This window comes from Molossus molossus, unplaced genomic scaffold, assembly GCF_014108415.1.
Source record: "Molossus molossus isolate mMolMol1 unplaced genomic scaffold, mMolMol1.p scaffold_m16_p_19, whole genome shotgun sequence".
Classification (NCBI taxonomy): Eukaryota; Metazoa; Chordata; class Mammalia; order Chiroptera; family Molossidae; genus Molossus; species Molossus molossus.
The window spans coordinates 2,019,025-2,045,031 of record NW_023425354.1 but is presented as its reverse complement, the minus strand read 5'-3'; the positions used below and the strand labels follow the sequence as shown (position 1 = coordinate 2,045,031).

Below are 26,007 nucleotides of genomic sequence, written 5' to 3'. Positions count from 1 at the left end.
CCCTGGGCCCACCCACCTGCTGCTCAGACCTCGAAGCCCCAGCATGTTCTGGAGCTGACACAGAGCAAGGGGCGGGCGGTTCTGAACCCCAGGATGCTCAGCGTCTGCACCAAGGTCACTACCGGGGGACGTGGGACCAAAGCGAGGCTGCTCACGGCAGCGCCCGGCTCGGGTTGCTGACTTCGCCACTGGAAAACCAATCTCCGGGGCTAACGAGCGCTCCGCCAGCGGCGCGCAGGGCCGAGTGGCGTCAGGCCCGTAATTGCCTCCCCAGGTACCGTGGAAACCTGACATCACACAGATGTGCGGACGGAGCGCTCGGCGGGGACCGCACGCCCCCGGGATCGCAGCTGGGGATTCTGGGGCGGGGGGGGGGGCTCTGACTCACGGGCCCTTCCCTCACAAGCAGCTCTTTGTCCCTGCTCCAGACAGGAACGCACCGGCCCAGTCCTTCCCCACCGGCCACTTTCTCCATCCTGTGGCCCACGGAGGTGGCTGACTCCTCCCACACCGACACCCCTCCCCCCGCCCAGGTGCCCCTCCCCTGCAATGCACACCTCCCTGCCCAGCGCCTTTTCTCCAGTCCTCTGCTGTGCTCTCCTCCCAGCCTGCAGAATCCAGCCCCCTGACGGCTACCCTCCCCGTGGCACTGGACGCCCGCATTGCACACGACACGTGAAGTCAGACAGGACAGGGCTGCACAGGGAGGGCCGCCGCCGGGAACATGCTGCTCAGCCCAGTCTCGGCAGTGTCCAGGCCTGACCCCCCTGCGGCGAGTCCCTCCGCTCCGCCTGTCTTATTTCCATCTGTATCGCTCTCTCCACCCAACCCCCTCCCCAGCACCCCGCAACCTCCCCTCCCTGTCAGCTCTCCACAGGACTGGGGGTCTCCACCACATCTCAGTGCCCCATACCTGGCAGGTACTTGGAACCCCCAGGTACCTTAGCCAACCTCCCCAGCCCCCCAACATTCAGTGCTGCCTGGTCTGTACAGTCATGAGGCCGTGGAGGGAGGGGTGCTGGCTGGTACTGCAGGAAAGGCCTGACGCCCTGGGGGGTGACCACTGCCCAGTGGGCCTCAGGGTGGCTCGAGGAGTCCCTCTCCTCCCCACCCCCACTCGGGAGCAGCCCAGAAACACCGAGGACCCGTTTTATAAAGCTCAGGGCCAGGTGTGGTGGCCAGGACAGCTGGGCTGGGATGCCATGCACGGGAGGTGACAAGGCCACCAGGAGGACCCTGCGCAGCCCAGCCTGAGCCTGCAGGCTTGTGGGCTGGGAGGGAAGCATCGGGGGCGGAGCAGCTGTGCCCTCCCCCAGGACCCGGGGCCGAGCCCTTTGTACCCCACGGCAAGGCCCCCCTGGGTTTTTCTGCTGACCCTCCGCGGCCCTGTCACACACGGCCACACACAGCGGCCAGCCTCACCAGCTGCTTCTCCATGTCTTCATCCCGAGGAGAGCTGACGAAGATCGTGTTCTGCATCAACCCCACGAAACACCAGAAGGTGTCGGATTCATCCAGGACCTCGGCCAGGATGGGCGCCACCAGGTCGGACATGCCCTGGGAGTAGCCGACGGCCGGGTTGTACACCGCGTAGTTCAGCAGGATCCTCCTGACAGCGAGCCGAGCGCAGGCCCGTCAGCGCCGCCCGCATCCCCGCATCCCCGCCCTCGCTGAGCTAACGGGCCTGCCGCCTGCGGCCCGCAGAGCCCAGGGTGCAGACCCCGGGCTGCCTGAGCCCTGTCCTTCGCCTCACTCCCAGGGGAAGCCGGCAGCCTGGGGACCGGCTCTGGAGTCTTGGGAAAGGTAACGGCCGGCAATTAGCCACCCGCCAGACCTCAGGTGAGGGGGAAGAAGAAGGTGGGTCTGATTTTCTTAATGTCCGCCTGCCTGTGACAAAGGATGGCTTGGCAGGGACATTTCTATGGGCTGCTAATTTTGTGCAGTTATTTGCCAGCAGAATGTCCACGAGGCCAACCCAGGGCTCAGTGTGGCTTTGCCACCCAGAGGACCACCCACTGGGAGACATGCAGGGAGGCTCAGCCACCGCTCATGTGAGCCAAGCAAGGCCGAGCGGATGCCCAGAGGATGGCGGCTTTGCTGGCACTCTGGGGAGGGTCCGGCGGGCTTCCCCAGGACGCTCGGACCATGGAGGCTGTAGACTAACAGAGCTAAGGATCCTCTGCTCCTGGGGAGACTGTAGGAACCTGGAAGCAAGGCCTCCCCCAGGAGCAGCAGCTGCGTCCACTCCCCAGGGCTCCCCCGAGGGGGATGGGGAGGCAGTACCTCATGCTCTCCACGTTGGGATTGCCTTCGCCGCGGAAGAACTGGTTGCTCCGATCCGTCCGGACCACATCCTTGTCCACGGTGAACTGCACGTTCCGCCAGAACGCCCTGTGCTCCTCGGGGGTCATGGAGAGCCTGGCGCAGAGCAGGGGCCCACCGGGGTCAGCAAGTGGCAGCACACTTCATCCCTCGCCCCTCCGGGCCCTGGGCGGGAACTGGGGACCCTGCAACTCTCTACTGACTGGGGGCGGGGGGCGTCCCCAAGGCGTGCCCCAGCATGAACCTGGCCTCCCGGGAGGAGAGCTGACCACAGCCCTGGGGCCAACCAGGCCCAGAGAGATCTCAGCCGCCCTGCTCTCGGGGGACCCTGAGACCCTGCCGCCACCCCAGCGCCTAGGTAAGTCTGCCGAAAAGAATTTTAAAACTGTGACATGTGACCTGAAGGGCGCCTGGGACAACGAGCGCGCTCGCGGGAGACCATTCTCGAGAGAGGGACGAAGGGCCCCAGAACGAGCTGTCGCCGCCCGCGGGCACCTGGCAGGGCCTTTGGGGCGCCCCGCCCCCCGCCGCGGCCGGCTACCGTTTCCGCTGGATCTCGGCGTATTCCTTCCGCTTCTGCGCCCGCAGCGCCTCCCGCTCCTCCGACGTGGACTCGGCGCGGTAGTAGCGCAGCAGGAAGGGCCAGACCTCGCCCCGGATTGACACATCAATGCCGCCGAAGAAAATGGCCTGGAGGAAGGGCAGCGGTCGGGAGGGGCCGACAGAGGGCCCCGCGAGCCCCCCAGGTCCCCGAGGTTTGTGTTGAGGTGGCTGGGCTGCGCCCTCTGACAACTGCCGCCTTGATTCAGGGAGCGCGATTTGCACTTGTTTGGAGCGGGAAAGCGCCGGCCCCCCATTCCCATACCGGAGGGGCCAGGCTCATTTCAATGTCAAAGCCCCCCCGGGGCGCCCAGGGGGCCGTGTGGTGCTCGCAGCGGCCTAATCCCCGCGTTCCGTCCCGGCATTCACCGCCCTTGCGGAGGGGCGCAGGGAACCCCGAGCCCCCGGCCCACCCCTGGGCGGCTCACCTTGCGCAGCGTGTACTCCTCCTCCACCTGGCCCAGCGGGTTCAGGTGCCGCAGCCAGGCCGACACGTCCAGCCTGCGGTACATGCTCTCCTCGGGGTGCGTCTCGGAGGACGGCAGTTTGGGGCGCCGGATGGAGAACGTCATGCACGTCTTCTCGTCGGCGACCTGCTGGGCCGGAGGAAGGTGGGAAGATAAGTGTCCAGCGACAGGGGTCAAGCCAGCCATGCTCTTCGGGGTCCAGGCAAGCCTCTCCCTCTCTTCCGAAGGCAGGGGGCGCCTCTCCCCTGCACACACCCCTAGGTGACAACTGTAACCAAACGCAATGAAAACGGAATCATCTTCCCGTGTTTCCCCGGCCAGGGCTCCCCGGCGCAATCCCCCCCCAGGGCCTGCCCCCCAACCCGGTCGCCGCCCCCCACTCTCCCTCCAACCCCCAGCCGCAAAATGGAATTAATGCCTCATTGGGCCCAACTCCCCTGGCCTCTGCCGGAAGGGCCTGCAGTAAATTACATGTGATTGGCCACATACAAAGGGGCCGCTGTTCGCCAGCGGAGCCCGCCTGTCAGGTTGTCTCCCGGGCAGTCACGAATCCAAGGCAAAACTGCAGCTGACATTTAATTCAAAAATCAAAGGTTGCTCAGTGAGGGGAGAAAGCCGGGCTACTGTAACAAGGGAGCCAGCAGGAGGCTCGCTGGGAAGGGGCTTCTAACGTCGGCCCTGTTTCTAATAAGCACATCCAGTATCTTAAACAGATAATGAAAGAGTGCTTATTACATCTGCATGTAGATAGAGCAAAATATGGCAGGAAGCCTTGTCAAAACATGACGTCGAGAGCAAAGCCCTGGCTTTGCCAGCAGCCCTGGGCGCCGGTTTTCAACCCAGGCTCGCTGCCCTCTCGGCCAGGTCCCAGCCCACCAGGCAGGCGGGAGGGGAGATGTGCGGGGAACGGGGACCCCGCGGAGGCGGGCGGGCTCCGCAGCCGGGGTCTCCAGGGGCCTCTCCACTGCGCTACCTGGTCCTTGAGCTGGGTCTCGGCGCAGTACTGCCACCGCTGAAGCACGTCCGCCAGCTTGTCCAGGCCGCCGTGGTGGAAGTGGAGGACCTTGTACTGACTCTCCCGGCTGGCGACCACCAGCTGGCCGCTGGTACAAGCCTCGTCGCTGAGGGCCATGGCGGGGACGGGGAGGAAAAGGGACCAATGTGTAAACATGGGGTTTTATTGCCAAGTATAATCAGAGGCCACTACCACTGACCTTGGAGGCAGGAAACAGGAAGTCCCTGCGGAGTTGGGCTGCTGGCCCGTGAGGGGGACAGAGTTACATCCCGGCAGAAGCAAGCACCCCCTTTGCGAGCTCCCTCCTAGGGAGGCAGGGACCCAGGCGTGTCCTCATTTGCTCCCCAGGAGACCTCGACTGCCAGGACATGTGGTCCCTTCTCTCCAGGAGAGTGTTGGGGGGGCAGGTGCTGTTAGCAGAATCAGGTCTGAACCCCGAGGGGCGGCATCGGAGAGCCTCCTGCCAAGGGCTTCCTCCAGCAGGCGTGGGTGGCACTCTAGGAGAATCCTCCGGGAAGTCGCCACCCGTCCACCAGGTTGGGCTGCCCGTCCATAAGAGACTGGAATGCGGCTCTGGGTCTGGGGCCCCTCGGGCATCTTCTCAGTGCGGGGTCTTTGGCTGGTGCCATGTGGCAGCTGGGTACCCTGCCTTTCAGGAGGGGTGTGATGTGGCTATTGGGCAGGACACTAACCGGGATAGTCTGCCCATCACGAGGGAAAGGGTGCCCCGTCCGATATCAAGAGCCACTTGGTGCGTGATGAGGAGCAGCCTGCAGCCACCAGTTCGACTTGTCCCCTGACCCCCAAACCAGAGTCCCACGCATCAGCTGGCCACTGCCACTCTGCAGGTTGAGGAGTGAGTTTGGGAGCTACCCCGCCCCACTTCCTGTGGGGCAGCCGTCGCGGGGCCCCACTGCCGATGGCATCAGTGATGCCAGAGCCCGGGACCCGAGCACCGCCTGCAGGGACACCACGCAGGCCCGCCTGCACAGACAGCTGGCTCTCACCTGAAGAAAAGGCGCAGGGAGCGCATGTGTCCCAGGTCCACGCGGAACACGCCGCAGATCTGCTCCAGGGCACGCGCCCTCTGCGGCTCATCCCAGCGCGGGGTCTGCAGGAGGCCGCTGCCGTCCGGGAACCGCAGGTGGGCATCGACGCTGGAGGGGGAGCTGGGGGAGCAGGCATGTGATGGCCACACATCTCTCTGTCCTCGAAGCCCAGGGGGCAGGACGGGGAGGGTGTGGGGAAACTGTTTAAACAGGCTCGCCAGGCTGAGACGCTCAGACCCCTGAAAGCAAGTGCAAGGAGCGGGCTCTCCAGACACCCATGAATGAACGAATGAATGAACGAATGAATGAACGAGTCCACTACCAGTCACACCCAATGGCATTTACATGTGGAGAGCATTTTCGTGATCAATTTCCATCCCTCTCCACATTGACAGATGAGGTCACGTGGACACGCCCTCGCTGTGTGAACCGGGCAAGTCACCAAGCCTCTCTGAGCCTCTGCCCTCTTGTTTGCAACATGAGGCTGCTCACAGGACTTTGTGCAGAAGAAAGGGCTGCAGAGCGCTCAGTGCTGGGCACCCGGGTCCTCGGGCGGTGTCCTGCCCATGTCAGACAGCGTGGGGCTTCCGCTAGGGCTCAGACCAGTTCCCCATGTTCCTGAAAAAGCACTGGTTCCGTCAGGAAACATCTGGGTTACTAACATTATTAATACTAATAGTGAACATTTATTAAACACTCTGCGTGGGCCTGGCCCCGGGTTAGCCAATTCTCACGTGCTGTTATCATCATCACAAGAATCCTTCGGAATGAGAGGCATCAGGACCCACGACGTGCAGAAGAGGCGCAGAGAGGCTGAGCACCCTTCCTGGGGTCACACGGCTGGCAGGTGGCGGAGCTGGGACCCGAACCCAAGCTTTGTGGCCCATGTCCTCACCAGCATCTTTTACTGCTTCTACGTTCAAAGTTCAGCAACACAATCCCACTTATTCGGCTTTACAGTTTTCTCATGAATTTGTTTAGAATCCCAGATGCGAACCGTTATTGCGTGGATTCAGCCCCATCACAGGTTAAATGTGGCCGCTCGGGGTCGAACAGTAACGTCCAGCGAATGTGGCTAAAACACGGCGGGGTGAGGGCGAGCGTGGGCGAGAGGCGGCGGCCATCGCGGCTCCCTGCTCGGGGGTGCAGCCCAGAACGTCGGTGTCAGGGGTGACCGATCTCCGGACACGCCTTCAGAGGGCGCCACGCCTGTGACTGAAGCCACTCTGGACTGTCTGAGCACAGCCCTCGTGACTGGAGATTCCGGACGACAAAGGCCGCCTCGGCAGGATCGGAGCAGCTTCCGGACACCGCGGGCCGGGTGTGCGGGCCCAGGCGGCTCCGCTGCCCTACCTGCTAGAGGCGGGAAGGCCGCACCCTCCGTTCCCGCGGGGCACCCGGGTTGTCCCAGAGGAGACTGGTGGAAACAGCCCGGTGGAAAGGTCGGCAGATAAGCTGAACCACAGCTGCCACATGGCAAACGGGGACAGACAGGCTGAGGGATCCCCGCTTCCCACGGGTGGACCCTGCCCGAGCTGCACTGTGCTATTGCTGTTTGCAGAACGAGGCAAGTTGCAGGTCTGAAGACACCCCCACCCCACCCCACCAGGCCCCAGTGGCAGGAGAGCCTGTGCTCGGATTTCCCTGCCCGCCTGCCCATCCTGGGCTCGCCTCCAAACCCGCCGAGAGGGGCCATCAAAGGGTGGCATTATTTCCAACCCCTCTCCCCAACCTCCCCACCCCCACTCCGAACGCACCCAGCACCACCCTCCAAAACCGCAAGCCCTTTCCAACACGTCCCATGCCAGGGTTCAAGAAATCAGATCCAGGACAGAGACACATTCGGACAGTCATGGGTGGAAGACCCCTGCTCCACTGCGGTGGCCCGAAGGACTGGTCCCTGGTGGGGAGGGAGCCCCGGAGAGACGCCCCCCCACCTCCCTGCAGCAACCTGCCTCCAGGCAGAAGTCGGCTTAAGCCTTCCCCAGCTCCTTACTGGGAAATTATTTGCATGAATTAATTGATTGATGAATTAATTCAAGACATTGTGCTTGGGACCTACAGCCAGGTTCCACAAGTTCACCCTGGAGCAAAGCTGCGGGGCCTCATTTCTCCATTCTTCAGGACCTGTCGCAGCAGATGCCTGGATGGTCATCTGGGCCACCTAGGTGGACACCTGTGTCCACCTCAAGACTGGTTGCCACGGGGTCAGGGGCCGTTTCTTGGTGGCTTCTGCATCCCCAGCTCCCAGCACAGGCTGGGGAAAAAATCGTAAGGAAATAAAACCTTGGGAAAATGGAAATATATACAGTTTCCATTTTTTTCTCTTTTTACACAGGTGGAGCACTCGGTTTTAGACAGATTCATGTTGCTGCAGATAATTGGTTTGTTCATAAAATTATGTGTGGTGCATTAAAGGGGCAGGGATGGTTCATCTAGGTTATAACCCCTGAGGTGCTGGAAGTTACAATGTTTTGTAGCTAAAGCCAGAAGATGTTCAACATTAAGAAATGTGTTACCCTGGCTCAGCCGTTGAGTGTTGGCCCGTGGACCAGAGGTGCAGGTTCGATTCCGGTCAAGGGCATGTACCTTGGATTCGGTCAGGTCACGGACCTGTTTGGGGTTATGTGGGAGGGAGCCAGTCGATGTGTCTCTTTCATGTCAATGTTTTTCTCTCTCTCTCTCCCTCCCTCCCTCTCTATCTGAAGATAAATGGAAAAGTATCCTTGGGTGAGGATTTAAAAAGAAGAAGAAATGTCACGTCTCCCAGTTTCTGTCCTTCTCTAAGGATCACCAGGAGGCAGAGAAGACAGGGTCCAGCACCCCCACAGCGGGCGGGGCAGGGGGTTCTCTCCTTGTGCCAGGCAGCGCTGGCAGAGTCACAGGTCAGCGACGGCCTCGGTCCTTGCAACTCATCCTGTCCAGTGCTGTCCGCTGCTCTGCCCCTGAACATGGGCAGGCCTTGCCAGTTGCTTTGGCTAACACGCTGTGGTGTAAGTGACATTCTGGGAGTTTCTGGCCTCAAGAAGCCTGGAATCAAGAGACCAAGAGGAGAGGGAGATGCCAGTCAGCACTGATCCCACAAAGCCTGGCCAGAGGCCATCTCAGACCCTCCACCCTGTCCTGCCCCCAGATGGCCAGGGGGCCTGAGTGAGCCCCAGCAGAACAGCCTGACGGCCTGGCTCCAGGAGAACTGTGAGCAAATGAAAGGTGGTTGTTTTAAGTTGCAACATTTAAAGTTACTTGTTATGCTGCAACAGAGACGTACTGAAACATACAGGAAGCAGATGCTCTCAAACAAAAATGACAAATGACTGAGCTGTGCTTCTTTCTCTCTCTCTTCTATTTTTTACTTTTTTTCTTCATTGATTTTATAGAGAGACGGAGGGAGGGAGAGAGAGACAGAAACATTGGTGAGAGAGAACATTGACTGGCCGCCTCCTGCACGCCCCCCACTGGGGATTTGGCCCACAAATTGGGCATGTGCCCTGACCAGGAATGGAACCAGCGACCTCTTAGTGCAGGGTTTGATAATCAACCACTGAGCCACACAGGCCAGGCATCTCTTAAAAAAAAAAAAAAAAAGTGTTATTGATTTTTATTTTATTTTAGAGAAAGAGAAAGGGAGAGAGAGAGAGAAACATCAATACAAGAGAGATCCATCAATTGGCTGCGTCCTGCACGCCCCCTACTGGAGATCGAGCCCACACCCCAGGCATGTGCCCTGACTGGAAATCGAACTGGGACCTGTCAGTCCATGGGATGACAACCCACTGAGCCACACGGGCAGGACTGAGCTGTGCTTCTCAAGGTCAGGGGCCTCGGGCCAGATTGTAACATGTTCAAATAACCAAACTAATTACATTTGCTCTTGTTTTTCTTTTTTCTGAGACTTTTGAGTCAGCTCAACAATAAGTTAATAGAACGCCAGTGGTATCGTCACACCAAGCACAGTGTCTTCAATTAACTCATCAATCAACTAATTCATGCAAATAATTTCCCACTAAGGAGCTGGGGAAGGCTTAAGCTGACTTCTGCCTGGAGGCATGTTGCTGCGGGGAGGTGGGGGGCGTCTCTCCGGGGCTCCCTCCCCACGGGGACCAGTCCCCTGGGCCACAGCATTGGCACAGGGGTCTTCCACCCATGACTCTGTCCCAGATCTGGATTCCGGAACCCTTGGCTGCCTCGTGGGGTGAGCGGGACAGGGCGCGTTGGGAAGGGCGCGCAGGGCTTGGCAGGTGGTGCAGGGTGTGTGCGGAGCGGCGGTGGGGAGGAGTGGGGAGAGGGGCTGGAGACAGTGTCCCCTTTGGTGGCCCCTCGTAATCGCCGGGTGAGTGGACAAACCAGCCCCGGCACCTCCAGATGACAGAGTATCACTTAGCACTAAGCAGGAGTGAGCTCTGAAGCCAGGAAAGACATGGGGGAGACGAAGGCACAGACCAAACGAAAAGCCGATCTGAGAGGGACACGCTGTGTGAGCCCAACTGCCTGACGCTCTGCCAGAGGCAAAGCTATGGAGACAGGAGAGACCGCGGCTGGGGGCGGGGCAGGCGGAGCAGAGGGTTTTCGGGCCAGTGAGCCTACTCTGTACGGTACGCAGTGGTAGACACAGTCACTTCACGTTGTCCCTGCCCACAGGTGTACACCACCAAGAGTGCCCCATGCACCCTGTGGACCCTGGGTGGCGGTGACACAGCAGTGTTCATGCACTGCAACCGATGCACCTCCGGTGGGGATGGCGAGGGTGGGGGAGGCTGTGCACAGGGCCGCAGGGGTATGTACTCGAGAAACCGCTCTACTTTCTGCCCTGTTTTGCTGTGAACCCAAAACTGTTCTTAAAAAGAAAAAGAAAAAGGGACAAAAATTAAAGAACAAACATTTCTTTTCTCTTTTTTGGTACGTGCCCCTAGCAGGAACCGAACCTGGGACTCTCTGGTCCGCAGGCCGACTCGAACCGCTGAGCCAAACCGGCCAGGGCAGAACAAACATTTCTGTGACAAGGATGAATATCTTTAATTTGAAGAAAGTATGTAAGTCACATCGAGACTAAACACAAATAACTAATAAAATGTTCACATCCGGAGAAACGGAATACACGGAAATGGGAACAAGATACCACTTTGCGGGAGGCCTATGAAATCGGTGGTCATTTTAAAAATGATAAAATCCGCCCTGGTCAGTTTGGCTCAGTGGTTGGAGTGTCGGCCGGCAGTCCCGAGAGACCCGGGTTCAGTTCCTGTTAAGGGCACGTACCTCGGTTGCAGTTTGTCCCCGGCCCTGGTTGGTTATGCGGGAGGCAGCCACTCCATGTGTCCCTTTCACGTTGATGTCTCTGTCTCTGTCTCTCTCTCTCCCCCTCCTTCCTTCCCTCCCTCCTGCTCTATCTGAACAAAAAATGGAAGAATGTCCTCGGGTTAAGATAAAAAAAAAAAAAAATCTTATTATAGTAAAAAAACAAACAAAAAACCCTACATAAAATACTTAGAAATAAGTTTAATATATGACATTCAAGAATTCAAGACTTATATACTAAAAAATACAATACGCGGCTGAGAGAAATGAAAGGAAACGGAAGTAGGTGGAGAGATATACCATGTTCATGGATCCCGGCAGCGGACACGGGAAGATGGAGAGCTCACCAGGTGCATCTATATATCAACACAGTCCTGATAGAAATCCCAGCAGGATTTTTTAGGGGTAGAAATTCACAAGCTGACTCTAAAACGCGTATGGAAATGCAAAATACCTAGAATAAACAAAGCAATTTTTAAAAAACGGAGAAATGATCTGATACCGAGACTTATTATAAACCTACAGCAACGGAGGCAGCTTCGTATTGGTGAAAGGGTTGACTTTCAAAGAAATGGAACAGAACAGAGAGTCCAGATGTAGACAAATATGATCAACTGCTTATTGACAAAGATACAACAAGAAAGGATACAGCACATTAACTCAAAATGGATCACAGACCTAGATGTGATACCTAAAACTAAAAATTCTACAAGAATCCATAAGAAAAAAAAACCTCTGTCACCTTGGAAGAGGTTTCTTTGGACACAAAAAAACACAAACCATAAAAGAATTAATTAATTAATCATGAGGAAAATTAAAAACCCTTTTCTTCAAAACACAGCATTAAAGAAAACAAAAGTGAGGGCCAGAGCCTGGGAGAAAATATTCAGAACACACATATCCTATAAGAGACCCACACCCAGAATATGTAGGAGGAACTCTTGCAAACCAAGGCACTTTAGACAGAGATCTCTTGGGTACGACTCCAGAAGCATGCTCTATAAAAGAAAACACCTGATCCACTGGACTTCACTAAAATGAAAAACTTCTGCTCTTTGAAAGACACTGTGAAGAAAATAAAGACCACACATCTGATAAAGAATTTGTACCCAGAACATATAAAGAACCCCAAAGCCCTGGCTGGTTTGGCTCAGCAGTTAGAGCATCAGCTCTCAGACCAGAGAGTCCCGGGTTCGATTCCCAGTCAAGGGCACGTACCTCAGTTGCAGGTTCAACCCCGGCCCCAGTCAGGGTTGTGTGGGAGGCAACCAATCGATGTGTCTCTCTCACACTGATGGTTTTTTTTTCTCTCTCTCTCTCGCACTCCATCTAAAAATTAATAGAAAAAAATCCTCAGGTGAGGATTAAAGAAAACAAAAAAGAACCCTCAAAACGCAGTGATTAAAAAACAAACAACACAATTTCAAAATTGGCAAAAGATACTTCACCACATAAGGTGGCAAATGAGCATCTGACATCATCGATTAGAGGAACCATGATGTGACACATGGCACACCTGTCGGAATGATCGAGAAACCAACAAATGAACGGGAGAGCGAGCACCGCAGGCTGGTGGATGCCCTCATACCTCGCTGGTGGGGACGTAAAATGAATAACGAATGTAAAATGAAACGTAGGAACCGTCTGGCAGTGTCTAAGGTCAAACATCGCGCTCCTGTGTGTTTATCTAAGAGAAATGAAGTGTTCACACAAAACCTGTGGGAACGTTATAGCAGTTGTATTTGCAATTGTAAAAAACAGGAATGAACATGCATATTTCCACTGGTGGAGGGAAAAACAAACAATGTCACAGGGGTGCAGCGGAATACTTACGACTCAGTGATACAAAGGAGCAAGCCGCACGGGTGAACCTCAAGTGCATCGTGTTCAGCGAGAGGAGCCAGACTCAAGAGGCTGCATGAAGGCTACTTGGCATCACCAGCAATCAGGGAAATAAATGCAAATGAAGACCCGAGAGAGCTGCTCCGGCAGCCTGCTGGGAGCCTGGACTGAAGGACCGACCACAGCCAGTGCTGATGAGGACAGGGAGGGACTGGAACTCACGCCCTGCCTCTGGAATGTGAAAAGTCAAACACCACCTACCACATGACCTGGTCATTCCACTCCCAAGAGTTAGCCAGAGCAGCAGAAACAGGTGTCCACAGGCATGCATTCTACACCCCGGTTCTCAGCAGCTGGAGTCATAGGAGCTAAGGACAAAGTGCCCAGTGTTCACCGGCAGGTGAACGGGTACACGAGCGGCGGGGGTCCCGTACCACAGGCTAGGACTCAGCCACCAGAACGAAGAAACCTGGGCACACACAGCAGCGTGGACACGCTGCCTAATCCGCCCGCTGGGTAAAGGAGCCAGACCAAAAACAAGAGCTGATACTCCATGACTTGTTTATATAAAATTCTAGGAAATACAAACGAACCTACATGTCTAACAATGTGGGAAAAGTTTAATCTACTGTGATTCACTTCATAGAAGTATTTACTGCCCTGGCTGGTTTGGCTCAGCGGTTAGAGCGTTGGCCTGCGGTCCGGAGGGGAGAAGTATTTACTGACCAAAGAAAATGTTCATGTTGTTCTGTTGAAGGAAGACAATAGGGTGCAACACCACGAAATACGCTGTCGATGTGATTTTACGTATAACATACGTTGGCAGATACCTGCCTAGGTATCTTGTATAAATCGAAAACTACACCAAAATGATAACAATGATCATCTTTAGGTGGTGTGACTGTACTTTATTTCATACATTTTCTAAAAGAAATCATGTATCCTTTCTTTTAAACCCTCACCTGAGGATATTTTCTCATTGACTTTTTTTTTTTTTTTAGAGAAAGTAGAAGGGAGGAAGGGAGAGAGAGAGGCATTGATGTGAGAGACACATTGATTGGTTGCCTCCTGCACAACCCTGACTAGGGCGGCCGGGGATAGAACCTGCAACCCAGGTACGTGCTCTTGACCAGAATCGAACCCACAACCCTTCGGTCCTCCAGGCCAATGCTATAACCGCTGAGCCAAACTGGCCAAGAGAATAATGTATCATTTTGATAATCAGAAATAGTAAGTTGATCTTCTATACTCTTACCAATAAGGATAATTTCAAAAAGAAAAATAGAGAAGGAAAAGGTGAGGTAGAAATAATGTCCTCATCATGGTTACATCTCCCGGAGGCCTCTGTGGGCCAGGAGCTCTGTTAAAACTTGAACGGCTTCCTCATAGCAGCCTTAGCAGGGAGGTGTCAACCCATTTTGCAGCGAAGGAGACTGAGGCCAGGAACACTTGCCCCGGTTCACAGATGGCAGACGGCAGAGCGTGGACAGCAGCCGCACGGGGCTGACCCACAGCTCGGGCTCCAGGCTCCCGTGGTGTGTAACTTCCAGGGACAATGGCAGCAACAACAAAAAGAGCAAAAAGGAAGAACCAGAGACAACAAAACTCTATTTTTAAAAAAGCATCTCTTAACGATGCCCCTGAAAACTGCCTACTCCTCCTCTCTGCCCCGGACACCTAGCTCAGAACATCAGTGGTCAGTGTCTGTCCACCAGTGCCAATCTCTACCTGGCGTGAAGGGTGCTCCCCAAACTGGGGGAGAATGAACTGTCCACTCATCTTTGCCCCTTCTTCCTTATGTCCGCTTCCTGTCGCTGCCGTAACAAGTCACCTCACCGCAGGGCTCAGAGTAACCGCAATTCCTTCTCCCACAGCCCTGGAGACCAGAAGGCTCCTTCTGAAGGTCTAGGGAGGGTCCTTCTGCCTCTCCGAGCTTCCGGGGCTCCTTGGCTTGCCCATGCAGCACTCCAATCTCCACCTCCAGCCTCCTGGGCCTTCGTCCCCTGTGTGGGCGTCTCTGTTTTCTCTTCTCATAAGGACCCAGTCACTGGATCAGGGTCCACTCCAACCCAGAATGACCTCATCTTACCTCATTATATCTGCAAAGATCTGATTTCCAAATAAGGTCACATTCTGCGGTTCCAGGTGGACATGAATCCTGGGGACATTACTCAACCCAGTGTACCCTTTTACACCCCCACGATCTCCTTGGCGAACTGGACACGCCCTTCCTTTCCAGCCAGGAGGTCCTGTCTTCGCCCTTGGCTGCCTGCTCCATGACAGTTCTTTCCACTCTCCAAGCTGTGTTTAAATACCACTTTCTCCCTCTTCTTTTTCCTTCAGATTTTTTATACTGACTTTCAGAGAGAGGAAGGGAGAGCGAGAGAGAGCGAGACATCGACATGCATCGTGGAGATCAGGGGCGTGTGCCCTGCCTGGGAATCAAACCAGGGCCTTTGGGTGCACGGGACCACTCCCAGCCAGCTGAGCCACACCGGCCAGGGCCCCTTCTCACTCTCCCTTGATCCTTAGGGAAGCCACTAAGCAAAGTGTCTGACGCGCAGCAGGTAACCGATGTGGATTATTTCTTTTAATCTCTTGGAAATGCCTTAGAAATGTATCATTCTCTTTTGTGTGTTTTGCTTTTACTGTATAAAGTCACTTGCTGATGCCCAAAGCTATCACAAGAACATACACTTCTAGACGTTTATAAATATCCCTTATGAACACAGACACAAAATTCTCAACAAAACACCAGCAAAACAATCCAACCACATATATAAAGGATTATGCACCATGACCACGTGGGATTTACGCCAGGAATGCCGGGTGGCTCAGCCGACCAAGATCAATCAACGCCGCGCACCGGAACAGTCAAGGCCCAAACCACATAATCATCCGTAGCTGCCCAGAAAACACAATGACAAACACCCAACACCTTTTCATAAAAACAAGGCAAAACACTATCGAACTAAAAACAGCACCCTTGAAAACCAATAGCTAACGTCATACTCAATGGAGAGACACTGAAATCTTTCCCCGCAGATCAGGAGCAGATCAGGAACGAGACAAAGATGTTCACTCTACTTCTGTTCCGCTTTGTGCTGGAGGCTCTGCTCAGGACAATTAGGTAATGAAGAACACGCACGCGCACGCACGCAGGTGCACATGCACGCGCACGCACGCACGCACGCAGCTACGCACACAGGTACGCAGTGCACACGGACCCGCACGCACGCCGACGCACATGCACGCAGCACACATGCAGGTGCGCATGCGCACAGGTATGCACACAGGTACGCAGTGCACACGGACACGCACGCCGGCGCACATGCACGCAGACGCACACATGCAGGTGCGCATGCATGCAGGCATGCACACAGGTACGCAGTGCACATGAACACACACGCACGCCGGCGCACATGCACGCAGACGCACACATGCAGGTGCGCATGCGCACAGGTATGCACACAGGTACGCAGTGCACACGGACACGCACGCCGGCGCACATGCACGCAGACGCACACATGCAGGTGCGCATGCATGCAGGTATGCACACAGGTACGCAGTGCACATGAACACACACGCACGCCGGCGCACATGCACGCAGACGCACACATGCAGGTGCGCATGCGCACAGGTATGCACACAGGTACGCAGTGCACACGGACCCGCACGCACGCCGGCGCACATGCACGCAGACGCACACATGCAGGTGCGCATGCACGCAGGTATGCACACAGGTACGCAGTGCACATGGACACACACGCACGCCGGCGCACATGCACGCAGACGCACACATGCAGGTGCGCATGCGCACAGGTATGCACACAGGTACGCAGTGCACACGGACCTGCACGCACGCCGGCGCACATGCACGCAGACGCACACATGCAGGTGCGCATGCACGCAGGTATGCACACAGGTACGCAGTGCACACGGACCCGCACGCACGCCGGCGCACATGCACGCAGACGCACACATGCAGGTGCGCATGCACGCAGGTATGCACACAGGTACGCAGTGCACATGGACACACACGCCGGTGCACATGCGCAGGTGCACATGCACAAGCATGCACGTACGCACGCAGTGGAGGCTCAACCCACCCACTGGGCCGGACGCTGCCCGGTTCCCGCGGACCATGGAGGCTGCGCCCGCGCAGAGTGGGCTCTGGTAGCTCCTGGGGCACCGTCAGTCAGCGCCAGCCAGAGCACCAACCCTGGGCGATGGTGGTCCCTTCACCCGTGTGCGCATCGTATGCTTTCAGAAACCTCGAATGGAGTGGTCTGAGCCCCGAAGAGTCCGCTATTCCAGCCTCTAAAATCTGCGGTGGCCGAGCTTGGGGGTGTCGTCAGCCCACCCCTGGGACCAGTGCAGCTTCCCCATCCAGAGGGACGCGACAGCCGCGGGCGGGGGCAGACAGGCCGCGCAGGGCATAAATCACAGCCCCCATGGCCTGCAGCCCGGCGCTGAACCGCGCAGGACAAGCCTCAGCCACCCGGCCGAGCAGCTCGGCCACGTGGCCCTGGCCCACGTGAGCTCGCACAGGGCTAATTATGAAAGGTGTAAATCACGGGGAGGAAGCGAGCGGGCACGTTACTCAGCTTTATTGCCAAGACAAATTAGGAAAAGATAACCAGGCTGAACCTCTCTTCTCCGCCGGGGGAGCGGTGCTGGGCTGGCCAGAACGCACCATCCGCTGGGCGCCGTCTTATTTTACTGTTTTCTGAGTCAAAGAGAACGATATCGCCAGATTTCTAAGCAAAACTATGAGCAATTTTCCTTAACCAACCCGATTCCTTGCTGAGTCGGAGCTTCCTGCGTCGGATGCGTTTGTAATTGCCAAGCAGGTAGATTCCGGCCGCGCACGGATGCTACGCAGGCGCTCCCCACTTAACGTGATTACGAGGCACCGTTCATTGTGGGCTGGAGGCTCTGATGGCAGGAATCATTTGTTTTTCTTTTTCCCTGAAGGCGTTTGCAAGTATGCTTGGAGGCTAAGGGACGCTGGGTACATCTAATAAATAAAGCAAAATAATTAATAGCCCCAGCAGCCTAGAGAGCGGCCTACTGCTCCCGAACAGGGCTACTGAGAACCCCTTGCTCTGCTGGTGCCCGGCTGACTGCGCCCCTGAAATCCCGCGCTGAGACACCAGCGGGAGAGCTTCGGGAACTCAAGGAGAACGAACGCTGAGTTTCACGGTTCCCCCTCATTTTACAGCCATTGCACACGGGTAAGAGACGGGGTGTTTCTAAACGGAGGTGCTCTCATTAGCTGTGCCTGCTCAGCCCAGTCACGGCGGAACCGGGGAGGTGCCGTGTGACGGAGAAAATGAGGAGTGACCCAGTTTGGCAGCGCGGATCCCTGACAGCGGAAGCCCAGAGCCACCCTGGCAACGCCCTGCGCCGGCGGAGGCAGCCGGAGCCCGCACGCGTGGTGGGTTCACACCCGCTCCTGATGCCCGGCTGAGAGGAGGAACTCAGGGTCCCCAGGGTCAAGCCCAAACCAGGGTTCAGGCCAGTCATGTGACCCTTTCGGCAACCCAAACCAATACCTTGACCTTGGGAGGAAGGTGGGGGAGGGTGGGACAGGCAGAAGAGGAACACCTGGGTGTGAAAATTCTTGCATGTTTCTGTGGGGACAAACGCCTCACGGTCGTGGTCCCCTAGCTCCTGTCCGTGGGAAGACGCTCGGCCAGGCTAACCAGGTGCCCTGCCGCCCTGCGAGGTTCTGCTGGAGAGGACCGCAGCCCTGAACGGCCACCCTGCGGTCTGCTGGGCCCCGACCGCATCTGGTGACTGGGATTAGGGAGGGACCCTGTCCTTCTCCACACACCTTTCCAGGAACTTCACAGCCACCAAAAAGCCTGCCCCAGACTACAGGACCAGCCCAGGTTGAGGCCAAGCTAGGTCCCAAGTACCTAAGAAACAGGTCCCTGGGTACCAAGGAGCAGACCTGGTGAACCGTGGCTGGCCGAGGGCCTAGCTGTGGGGGGGGCTCCAAGCCAGCGCCCGGGTGGAGCACGTTCATGCGTGGTTCCCTGCAGGTTCTCTGTGGCCAAATCCAGGAGACCCCACTGGGGGCACCCGCTTCCCTTGGACCGTCTAGCTCCTGGCATGGGTGCTGGTGGTGGCGGGTGTGGGGTTGCCAGGACCCCTGTGGGTCCTGGCACGTCCCTCAGCTCTGCAGAAACAGAACTGGCCCCACCCAGGCTGGTGGTTTCCCAACTTTTCTGGTGACGTTCCCTTAGGCAATTTAAAAATGGAATGAATACTAATAATAATTTGACTAAATTTAGGTGTTCCCCTTAGGCACCTGATTAAATTTCATGAACTCTGTTTCAGGCGTGCGGCCCAACTGTGCCTCCTCCTCGGCTCCACGGCAAGGACCCCTCCGCCACCCTGCGGGCCGTGAGCCCTCCCAGCGCGACCAGAAGATGGGGAGCTTTCCGGGGGCGAGGCGGGGCGCCGAGTCTGTCCAGAGGAGCGACCTGCGCTCACAGAAGCACCTCAGACATGAAAGGGCCAATTGATCGTTGACGTTGACGGAGCTGCTGAGAGGGAGGGAGGGACCAGGCGAGAAACACAGCGGTGGGAGGAAGCCGGGGGCTGGCAGCCAGAACCTTCTGGATTCTGAGCTCTGGGCGTGGCGCCGGCCCACACCGCTTGGTCTCACTCAGCCAGTCCGGGTCCCTTAAACTGCCTTGGGAGCCTGTGACAGAGAAGGCCGGTCCCGAGTGGTTATTCCAAACCCGGTCTGGGGATACTCAGTGACTTCCTGGGCCTGCCTGGATCTGGGCCTGCCCCTCCCCCGCGGTCCTGCAGCCTGGGAGGGGCCCCGGGAGTGACACGGGGCTCGTGCTCCGGGCTTACTGAGGGTAGGGAGGGTGTTGAGAGTAGCCAGGCAGCTGGTCACTGACCTGGGGAGGAGGAGCTTAGGAAGGCCGTCCTGGGGGGGGGGGGGCAGCCATCCTCTCCCCACCATGGAGCCCTCCGACTGCCCGACTGCCAAGCTGTCTGTCCCTGGTGCTGGCGGGAGGGACAGAGATTCCCCAGTGTACTAAGTGACGTGTCCCAGGGGGATGACTCATCTCCTGCGTCCTGGGCTCCAACAGGGTGGCACTGCAGGGGGTTAGGGTCCCTCCGAGGGGGGCTACCACCTTTCTTTGACTCGAGCTTCTAAAAACCAGAGAGACCCCAGGAGTCAGGCGGGCCAGTGCCGTACACTTCACAACAGAAGCAGCGGGGTAAACACACGGAAACGCAGTCAAGAGCATCGGTCACAGAGAAACGGATCTGTAGCTGGTGTGTCCTCGGTGGTTTACTCCCACCCCTCTGCCTGGGGCGACGTGAGCAGCGGGTTCCACCCCCAGCAGCTGCAGTGGACAAGGACGGGCCGGTCATACACCCAGACACTCAGCCGTGTGGAAACCCACATAACTGTGCCACGCGGTCCTCCGCCAGCGGCAGCCCAGGCGAGCCCCGCGCGACACCCCCATGGCTGGGTTCGGTCACCACACTCCGGCCTCGGCCTGGTCCCCACTCGGGCGGCCACGCCTCTTTCCCAGGGCTGCTCCAGGCCCCACGGTTTGTGTAAACACTCGTCGTCAAGACTTGGGATGTTTCCATATAAGCATAACCAATGGACGTAGACAACAATGCTGTGAGGGGGGCGGGGCGGGGGGAGGAAGTCAGTGGGGGGAAAAGGAGAAAATCTGTAACAAAAATAAATAAAAAGAAAGCTGAAAGAGACAAGATTTGGGATGTTTCCCATCTTAATCTTTCTGTGAAATAAATAACTTCAGTATGTGTGATGTACATACACATGGGTATGCGTCGAACCTCTGCACGCATGCCTTTACATCGACCGTTGTACACGTGTGTACACGGAGCCTGTGTGCACGTGTGTGTACACATGGACTTATATCTTTGTGCACGGCCAAGGCTCAGACCTTTAAAGCAGCAATGGGCACATGCCCCAAGAATGACAACTATTTCCTTCTTCGTTTGCAGAACCACAGGTGAAATCGTCCTGTTTTTTTTTTAGTTTTTTGTTTTTATCCTCACCTGAGGACACTTTTCCATATTTTGTTCAGATAGAGAGAGAAACATCGACGTGAAAGGGACACATCGAGTGGCTGCCACCCGCACGACCAACCAGGGCCGGGGACAAACTGCAACCGAGGTACGTGCCCTTAGTGGGAACTGAACCTGGGTCTCTCAGGACCGCAGGCCGACGCTCTAACCGCTGAGCCAAACCGGCCGGGGCGGAGGCGGAATCATCCTGTTTGTACACAAGCACCAGGCACGGCTGTTTCCCACAGAACGAGCTGAAAACTGGAGACAAGGGAATGCCCTTGAGAAGTGTGTGGCCCAGTGTGATGCCCTAGAGCCACCCAGTAGGAGACTGTCGGCATCTGGAAAGGTGGCCATCGCCCTGTCGGGTTGGGCTCAGTGGTTGGAGCGTTGGCCAGCAGACCAGTGAGTTGTGGGTTCGATTTCGGTCAAGGGCACGTACCTCGTTTTCGGTCTGGTCCTCAGCCTTGGTTGGGGTCCTGCGAGAGGCAACCAGTGGATGTGTCCCTCTCACATCGATGTTTCTCTCTCTCCCCCTCCCACTCCATCTGAAGATAAATGGAAAAATATCTTCAGGTGAGGATTTAAAAAATTAAAATAAATAACTAAATTAAAAAGGTGGCCATTCCGGAGCCAGAGCAGCCTGGGAAGAATTTCTGACCGGAGGTGAATGGACACGATCCCGGGGCGCAGCGTGCGCGGGCCCAACGCCCGCAGAGGACATCTGGCTCTCAAAGCTGAGCTGACACGCACCCAGGTCTGCCCCCCCCCCTCCCGGCACCAAACTGTCGCTGCAGCACTGCTCATGGAGGAAGACCCGGGAAACAGACCCCAGGGCGAGCGCCAAGAACCCGGGCCTTGGAGGGCCGTCCGCTCGGAGCGCTGGCGGCGGGCACGGGGCACTGGCGGCGGGCACGGAGCGCTAGCGGCTGGCACGGAGCGCTAGCGGCTGGCACGGGCGCGCGGCGGGCACGGGGCGCTGGCGGCGGGCACGGGGCGCGCGGCGGGCACGGGGCGCTGGCGGCTGGCACGGGCGCGCGGCGGGCACGGGCGCGCGGCGGGCACGGGGCACTGGTGGTGGGCACAGGGCATGGGCGCGCGGCGGGCACGGGGCGCTGGCGGCTGGCACGGGGCGCGCGGCGGGCATGGGGCGCTGGCGGCTGGCACGGGGCGCGCGGCGGGCACGGGGCGCGCGGCGGAACCCGGCTGCAGCTGGCTCACAGGCCGCAGAGAACGATGACACTCCCCAAGGCTCGCGTCACACGGCGTGGGTGGGCTGCGGGGAGCGCGCACATGTGTGGCCAACCTGCTCCGGAAGAGCGAGGAAGTGATGCACTCGGCATTCCCGAGCGCCAGCCTTCCGCGGGCCGGGCGGGCCGGGGGTGGGCGCAGGGTCCCAGCCGCGCGAGGAGGAGCCTGGGGCTCGGCGGTTCCGGAGCGGCCCGGCACTGGCCGGCGTGTTGTTGTGCTGTGTGGTTTACACGCCCCGCCCTACATATATTTCTGCATATATCAAATATAACAAAATGTAATTATGTCTTTTTTTAAAATCAAATAACCAAATCTCATGCCTACAACTCTGCAAAATAACTTAGGCATCAGAAACAAAACCAAAATCAAATAGCGAAATGAACACGAGGCCGGAGGACACGCCCAGATGGTATCAACGGCTGTGCGGGGGGCAGCACCCCTTCCCTCTTCTGTCTTTTCCAACATTTCTTTAGTAAGGAGGTGTCACTTTTATAGTGAAAAAGAAAAAGAAAAACAAAAACCCAAGTCATTAAAAACATCAAAGGCTAAAACAAACAAGGAAAAGGAGACAAAGCGAAAACCCTCTAGAAACCAAAAATGACCCCGAGCAAACCAGTTTCAACAGGGAAATGAAACCAGTAGCCCCACGGCCACGCCTAAGTCAGTGCTCAGATGGTAAGAAAACAAGGCGGCCCCAGCGCCTCCCTGCTTCCTGGGGCCCCCGGCTTCCTCCTGCCCACTGGCTGGTCTCTGGCTTCAGACATCAGCACCCACAGAGGGCCTCACATCCCCTGGGCCGAGGCAGGGTCTCTGATGTGGCCGGTGACACCGTTTCCCGGGGCTGCCGTAACAAATTACCATGAACCAGGAGCCTGGAAACCACAGACAGCTTTGTCCCAGCTCTGGGGGCCAGGGGCCCAGGATCAAGGTGCCCAGGAGGCTGCACTCCCTCTGAAGGTCCAGGGAGAACGGGCCCTGCCTCTTCCAGCACCTGGCGGCTTGTAGACGCGTCGCTCCGAGTTCAGCCTCCTTGGCACGTAGCTGCTCCAAAATGACCCCTGCTGTCTCTTAGTTCTAAGGACGCTCACTGGGTTTGGGGCCCACCCTCACCCCGGATGACCTCATCTTGATCCTCATCTTAATCCCTCCCACTAAGGCGCCACTCAGAGGTTGGGGGGGACATGAATTTGGGGGACACTATTCAAGGCAGTGCGGGTGAGGCAGGCCTGCCACCCCAAGGCCAGGGGCACATTCTCGGACTGGCTGGCCCCTATCCTCCAAGGGGACAGCTGTCAGGAACATGGGCCGGTCCATCTCGTGGTCCACGCTTGGGTCCTTTCCTCCGCCCCACTGGGGAACTCGTGCCCACGCCTGAGACCTGGCGCTGAGCCGGGGCGGGTGGACGCCGCCGGCCGGGATGGCCCTCTCTCCCGCAGCCGTCTGCATGGATCCCCTCTGTGCCCAGACCTGCACCTCCTGCCGGCAGCTGTGCTCAGTGCTGCTCAGCAGCTAGTGAACTTTCTGTGTGGAGACCTCGCTCACTGCGATCCTCCCCTCCGCCCGCCCTCGGGGACACGGGCTGTCCTCCCCCATGGGTCCGCTCCCTCTACCTCCAGGCCCCACTTCCGGCCCCACTACGAGCTGCCCATCAAGGTGGCAGAGGTCAAGGGGGACCCAACTAGGAGCCCCCCGCCACTGCCGAGCTTGCTTGGAGAAGCTTAACTGAAATAGAAAGCACAAAGTTACCAGAAGAGAATTTTGCCCATGAAGCCTTTGCCCTCTGGAAGGGCTGACTTCTTCCTTGAAGTGTTCTGCCTGCGATCTGTTTGTATTTTGACGGTGCTGGCATCTGCCATCCGTCACACGGACAGGGAATCAGAAAGCAGGAGCGGCTGGCGTGAACCATCCCCCGCTGCGGACCGAAGCCATCAGGCATCTGTGCCCGGGTCCCAGACCTCGAGCCCCTAGGACGTGCTGGGCGCCGGCTCCACGTCACAGGTCTACGCTCCTTTTGTAGACACAAGGGCATCTGTGACCGTCCCCGTGACAGAGGCAACCGGAGCTGGAGCACCAAATCAGCCCCAGAGCCCCAACCCCGCACCCCGGCGCCGCCACGCGGTTTCGCGGCCCCCGTTTTTGGAGAAGCCCTGTGCCCGCGGCCGGTGAATGGGTTTGATCTGGGAAACCAGTGTCCCTGCTGGGTTTTCCACTCGCCAGGGAAGGCCTGACTAACCAGACCCTGCAGGAGGCCGTGCCCAGCCCTGTGTCCTGTGTTCAGTGGGAGATGTCACCCGTTAGGTCAACAAGAAGGTCCGGTTGAGTGAGAAGCCTGCAGCCACACCCCTGCCTGAGGCCCTTCCTTGGGCAGGCTGGGCAGGGGCGGGGGCACGGCCAGGGCGGCACTGGTCATGATGCTGGGAGGAGCTGGACTTGAGGCCAGCTGTCCCCTCTCACCCTCTGGTCCCCACTGCTGTTTTCCCAGCTCCCTTCCTGCAGCAGCCTCGAGCAAAGCCATCTAGGACAGATCCTGTGTCCCCAGAGGCCCTCCCGCCACCAGAGGTGGGTCAGGCCCAGGGTCAGCCTGGGGCAGCAACCAGCATCATTGCCCCAAGCAGAATCAGCCCTCCAGCCAGGAGCATTTTCCAGGCGGTGGCCCCAACCCTAACCACCAGGGGGCAGTGTCCCAGCACAGCTGGGGGAGGGGGCGCAGGGCAGCACTTCTTTGAGAATGGCTATTTTTAAACCAATAAACAAGCGCCCGGGGACCAGGACCCAGTGCTCTCTCAGGAGTGAGGCTGGGGTGGAGGTGGGGGCCCCAGGAAGCAGGTCGCTCCCAGTGTGTGACTGCGGCCTCACACCTCCCGGAGGGCCCTGGGTGCTGTCCCCGCCGGTTCTCGGGGCGAAGGGCATTAGGTGAGAGCAAGGAGCTTTGACGAGAGGGTGCAGGGCCCCTGCAGCAGCAGCGGCCACCGGCGGGCAGGGCCTGTCCTCCAGCCTTTAACCGGTGCATGTGGAGGCGCAGGCTCAGGCCCCTGTGCGGGTCTGGACGGGATGCCCGTGTGTGGGCCCAAGGGGAACAGCGCAGCTGTGCAGGAACTAGGCAGCCCAGAAATTCCGAAAGCGATTTAAAACAAACACAAAGAAACGAACTAAACACGCAGAGAAGTTGAGAGGGTATTGACATTCTCTTCTGACTCGTGCATGTGTGATGTGTGTTCAGGTGTGCATGTGTATGCGCCGTACACGTGTGTTGTGTGTACATGTGTGAGTATGCATGTGAGTACTGTGACATGGTTGTGTGTAGATGTGAATGCGTGCGTGTGTGTGTACAGTGTGTGACGTGTTCACGTGTGTATGAGTGTGTTTTAAGCCAGGACCCTCCATTCCTGCCCAGGCCCAGGCCAATGTTCAGTTATGAAAGGACAGGGGTGGCCCCTGGGGTCCCGGGCACTGGGATTTGGGGTTGGGGGGAGATCTCACGCACACTCAGAAATCAATGCATTTATTGACGCGGACTCTTCTCCCTGACACCTACCAGGGAGGTGAGGGTCTGGCCACCAGCCGGGGCCCCTGGGCCAGGTGCATCTGCCCAGTCTTTTATGTCCATTCCAAAGTCATAAAACAAAAACACCCCCAGAAGTCGCACCGGGCCGCGGGCCTCTCCCCCAGCTTCGGAAACGCGGCGGCCAGTTTGCCCAGACGGGAAATAGTTTCTCCTTGTCCACCGCGGAGAGTGTGCCCTGAGTCCAAACCCCACACAGCTCCATCAGACCCGTGCCCAGGGGCGCGGGGGAGGCCAGCCAGGGCTCCCGGCCTTGGATCTGCCCAGTGGCCCAAAGTCGCACCCCACTGCCCACCTGTGCTCTGATCAGGCTTCTGCTGAATTTACGTTTTCATGTTCCAAAGAATTCTGCCAGCACATCAGCAGCTCAGCAAACCAGTAACACAAAGGGGGGGGGGGGAACCACCCAAATCATTAACTCTAGGAGCAAAAGGAATTTTCTGGAAGGTTCTATGTGTGGGATGCTGGTCCATTCATTGTAATCAGCCCAAACAAATCTCCGTGGCCCCTGCTTGCTTTGTCCATTGA

The 26,007-nt window shown here is 57.6% G+C and overlaps 1 protein-coding gene across 1 annotated transcript in view; it reads right to left on the bottom strand.

The window, feature by feature from the left end:
• TBC1D16 (TBC1 domain family member 16) overlaps window positions 1-26,007 on the bottom strand; it is a 58,850-nt gene that overhangs the window by 4,361 nt on the left and 28,482 nt on the right. Inside the window, exons 4-9 of the mRNA XM_036268697.1 lie at window positions 5,412-5,573; window positions 4,363-4,510; window positions 3,351-3,518; window positions 2,864-3,012; window positions 2,284-2,418; window positions 1,423-1,609 (exon numbers count right to left, since the gene is read on the bottom strand). Coding sequence (XP_036124590.1) covers window positions 1,423-1,609; window positions 2,284-2,418; window positions 2,864-3,012; window positions 3,351-3,518; window positions 4,363-4,510; window positions 5,412-5,573 — 949 coding nt within the window. The remainder of the gene's footprint in view (window positions 1-1,422; window positions 1,610-2,283; window positions 2,419-2,863; window positions 3,013-3,350; window positions 3,519-4,362; window positions 4,511-5,411; window positions 5,574-26,007) is intronic.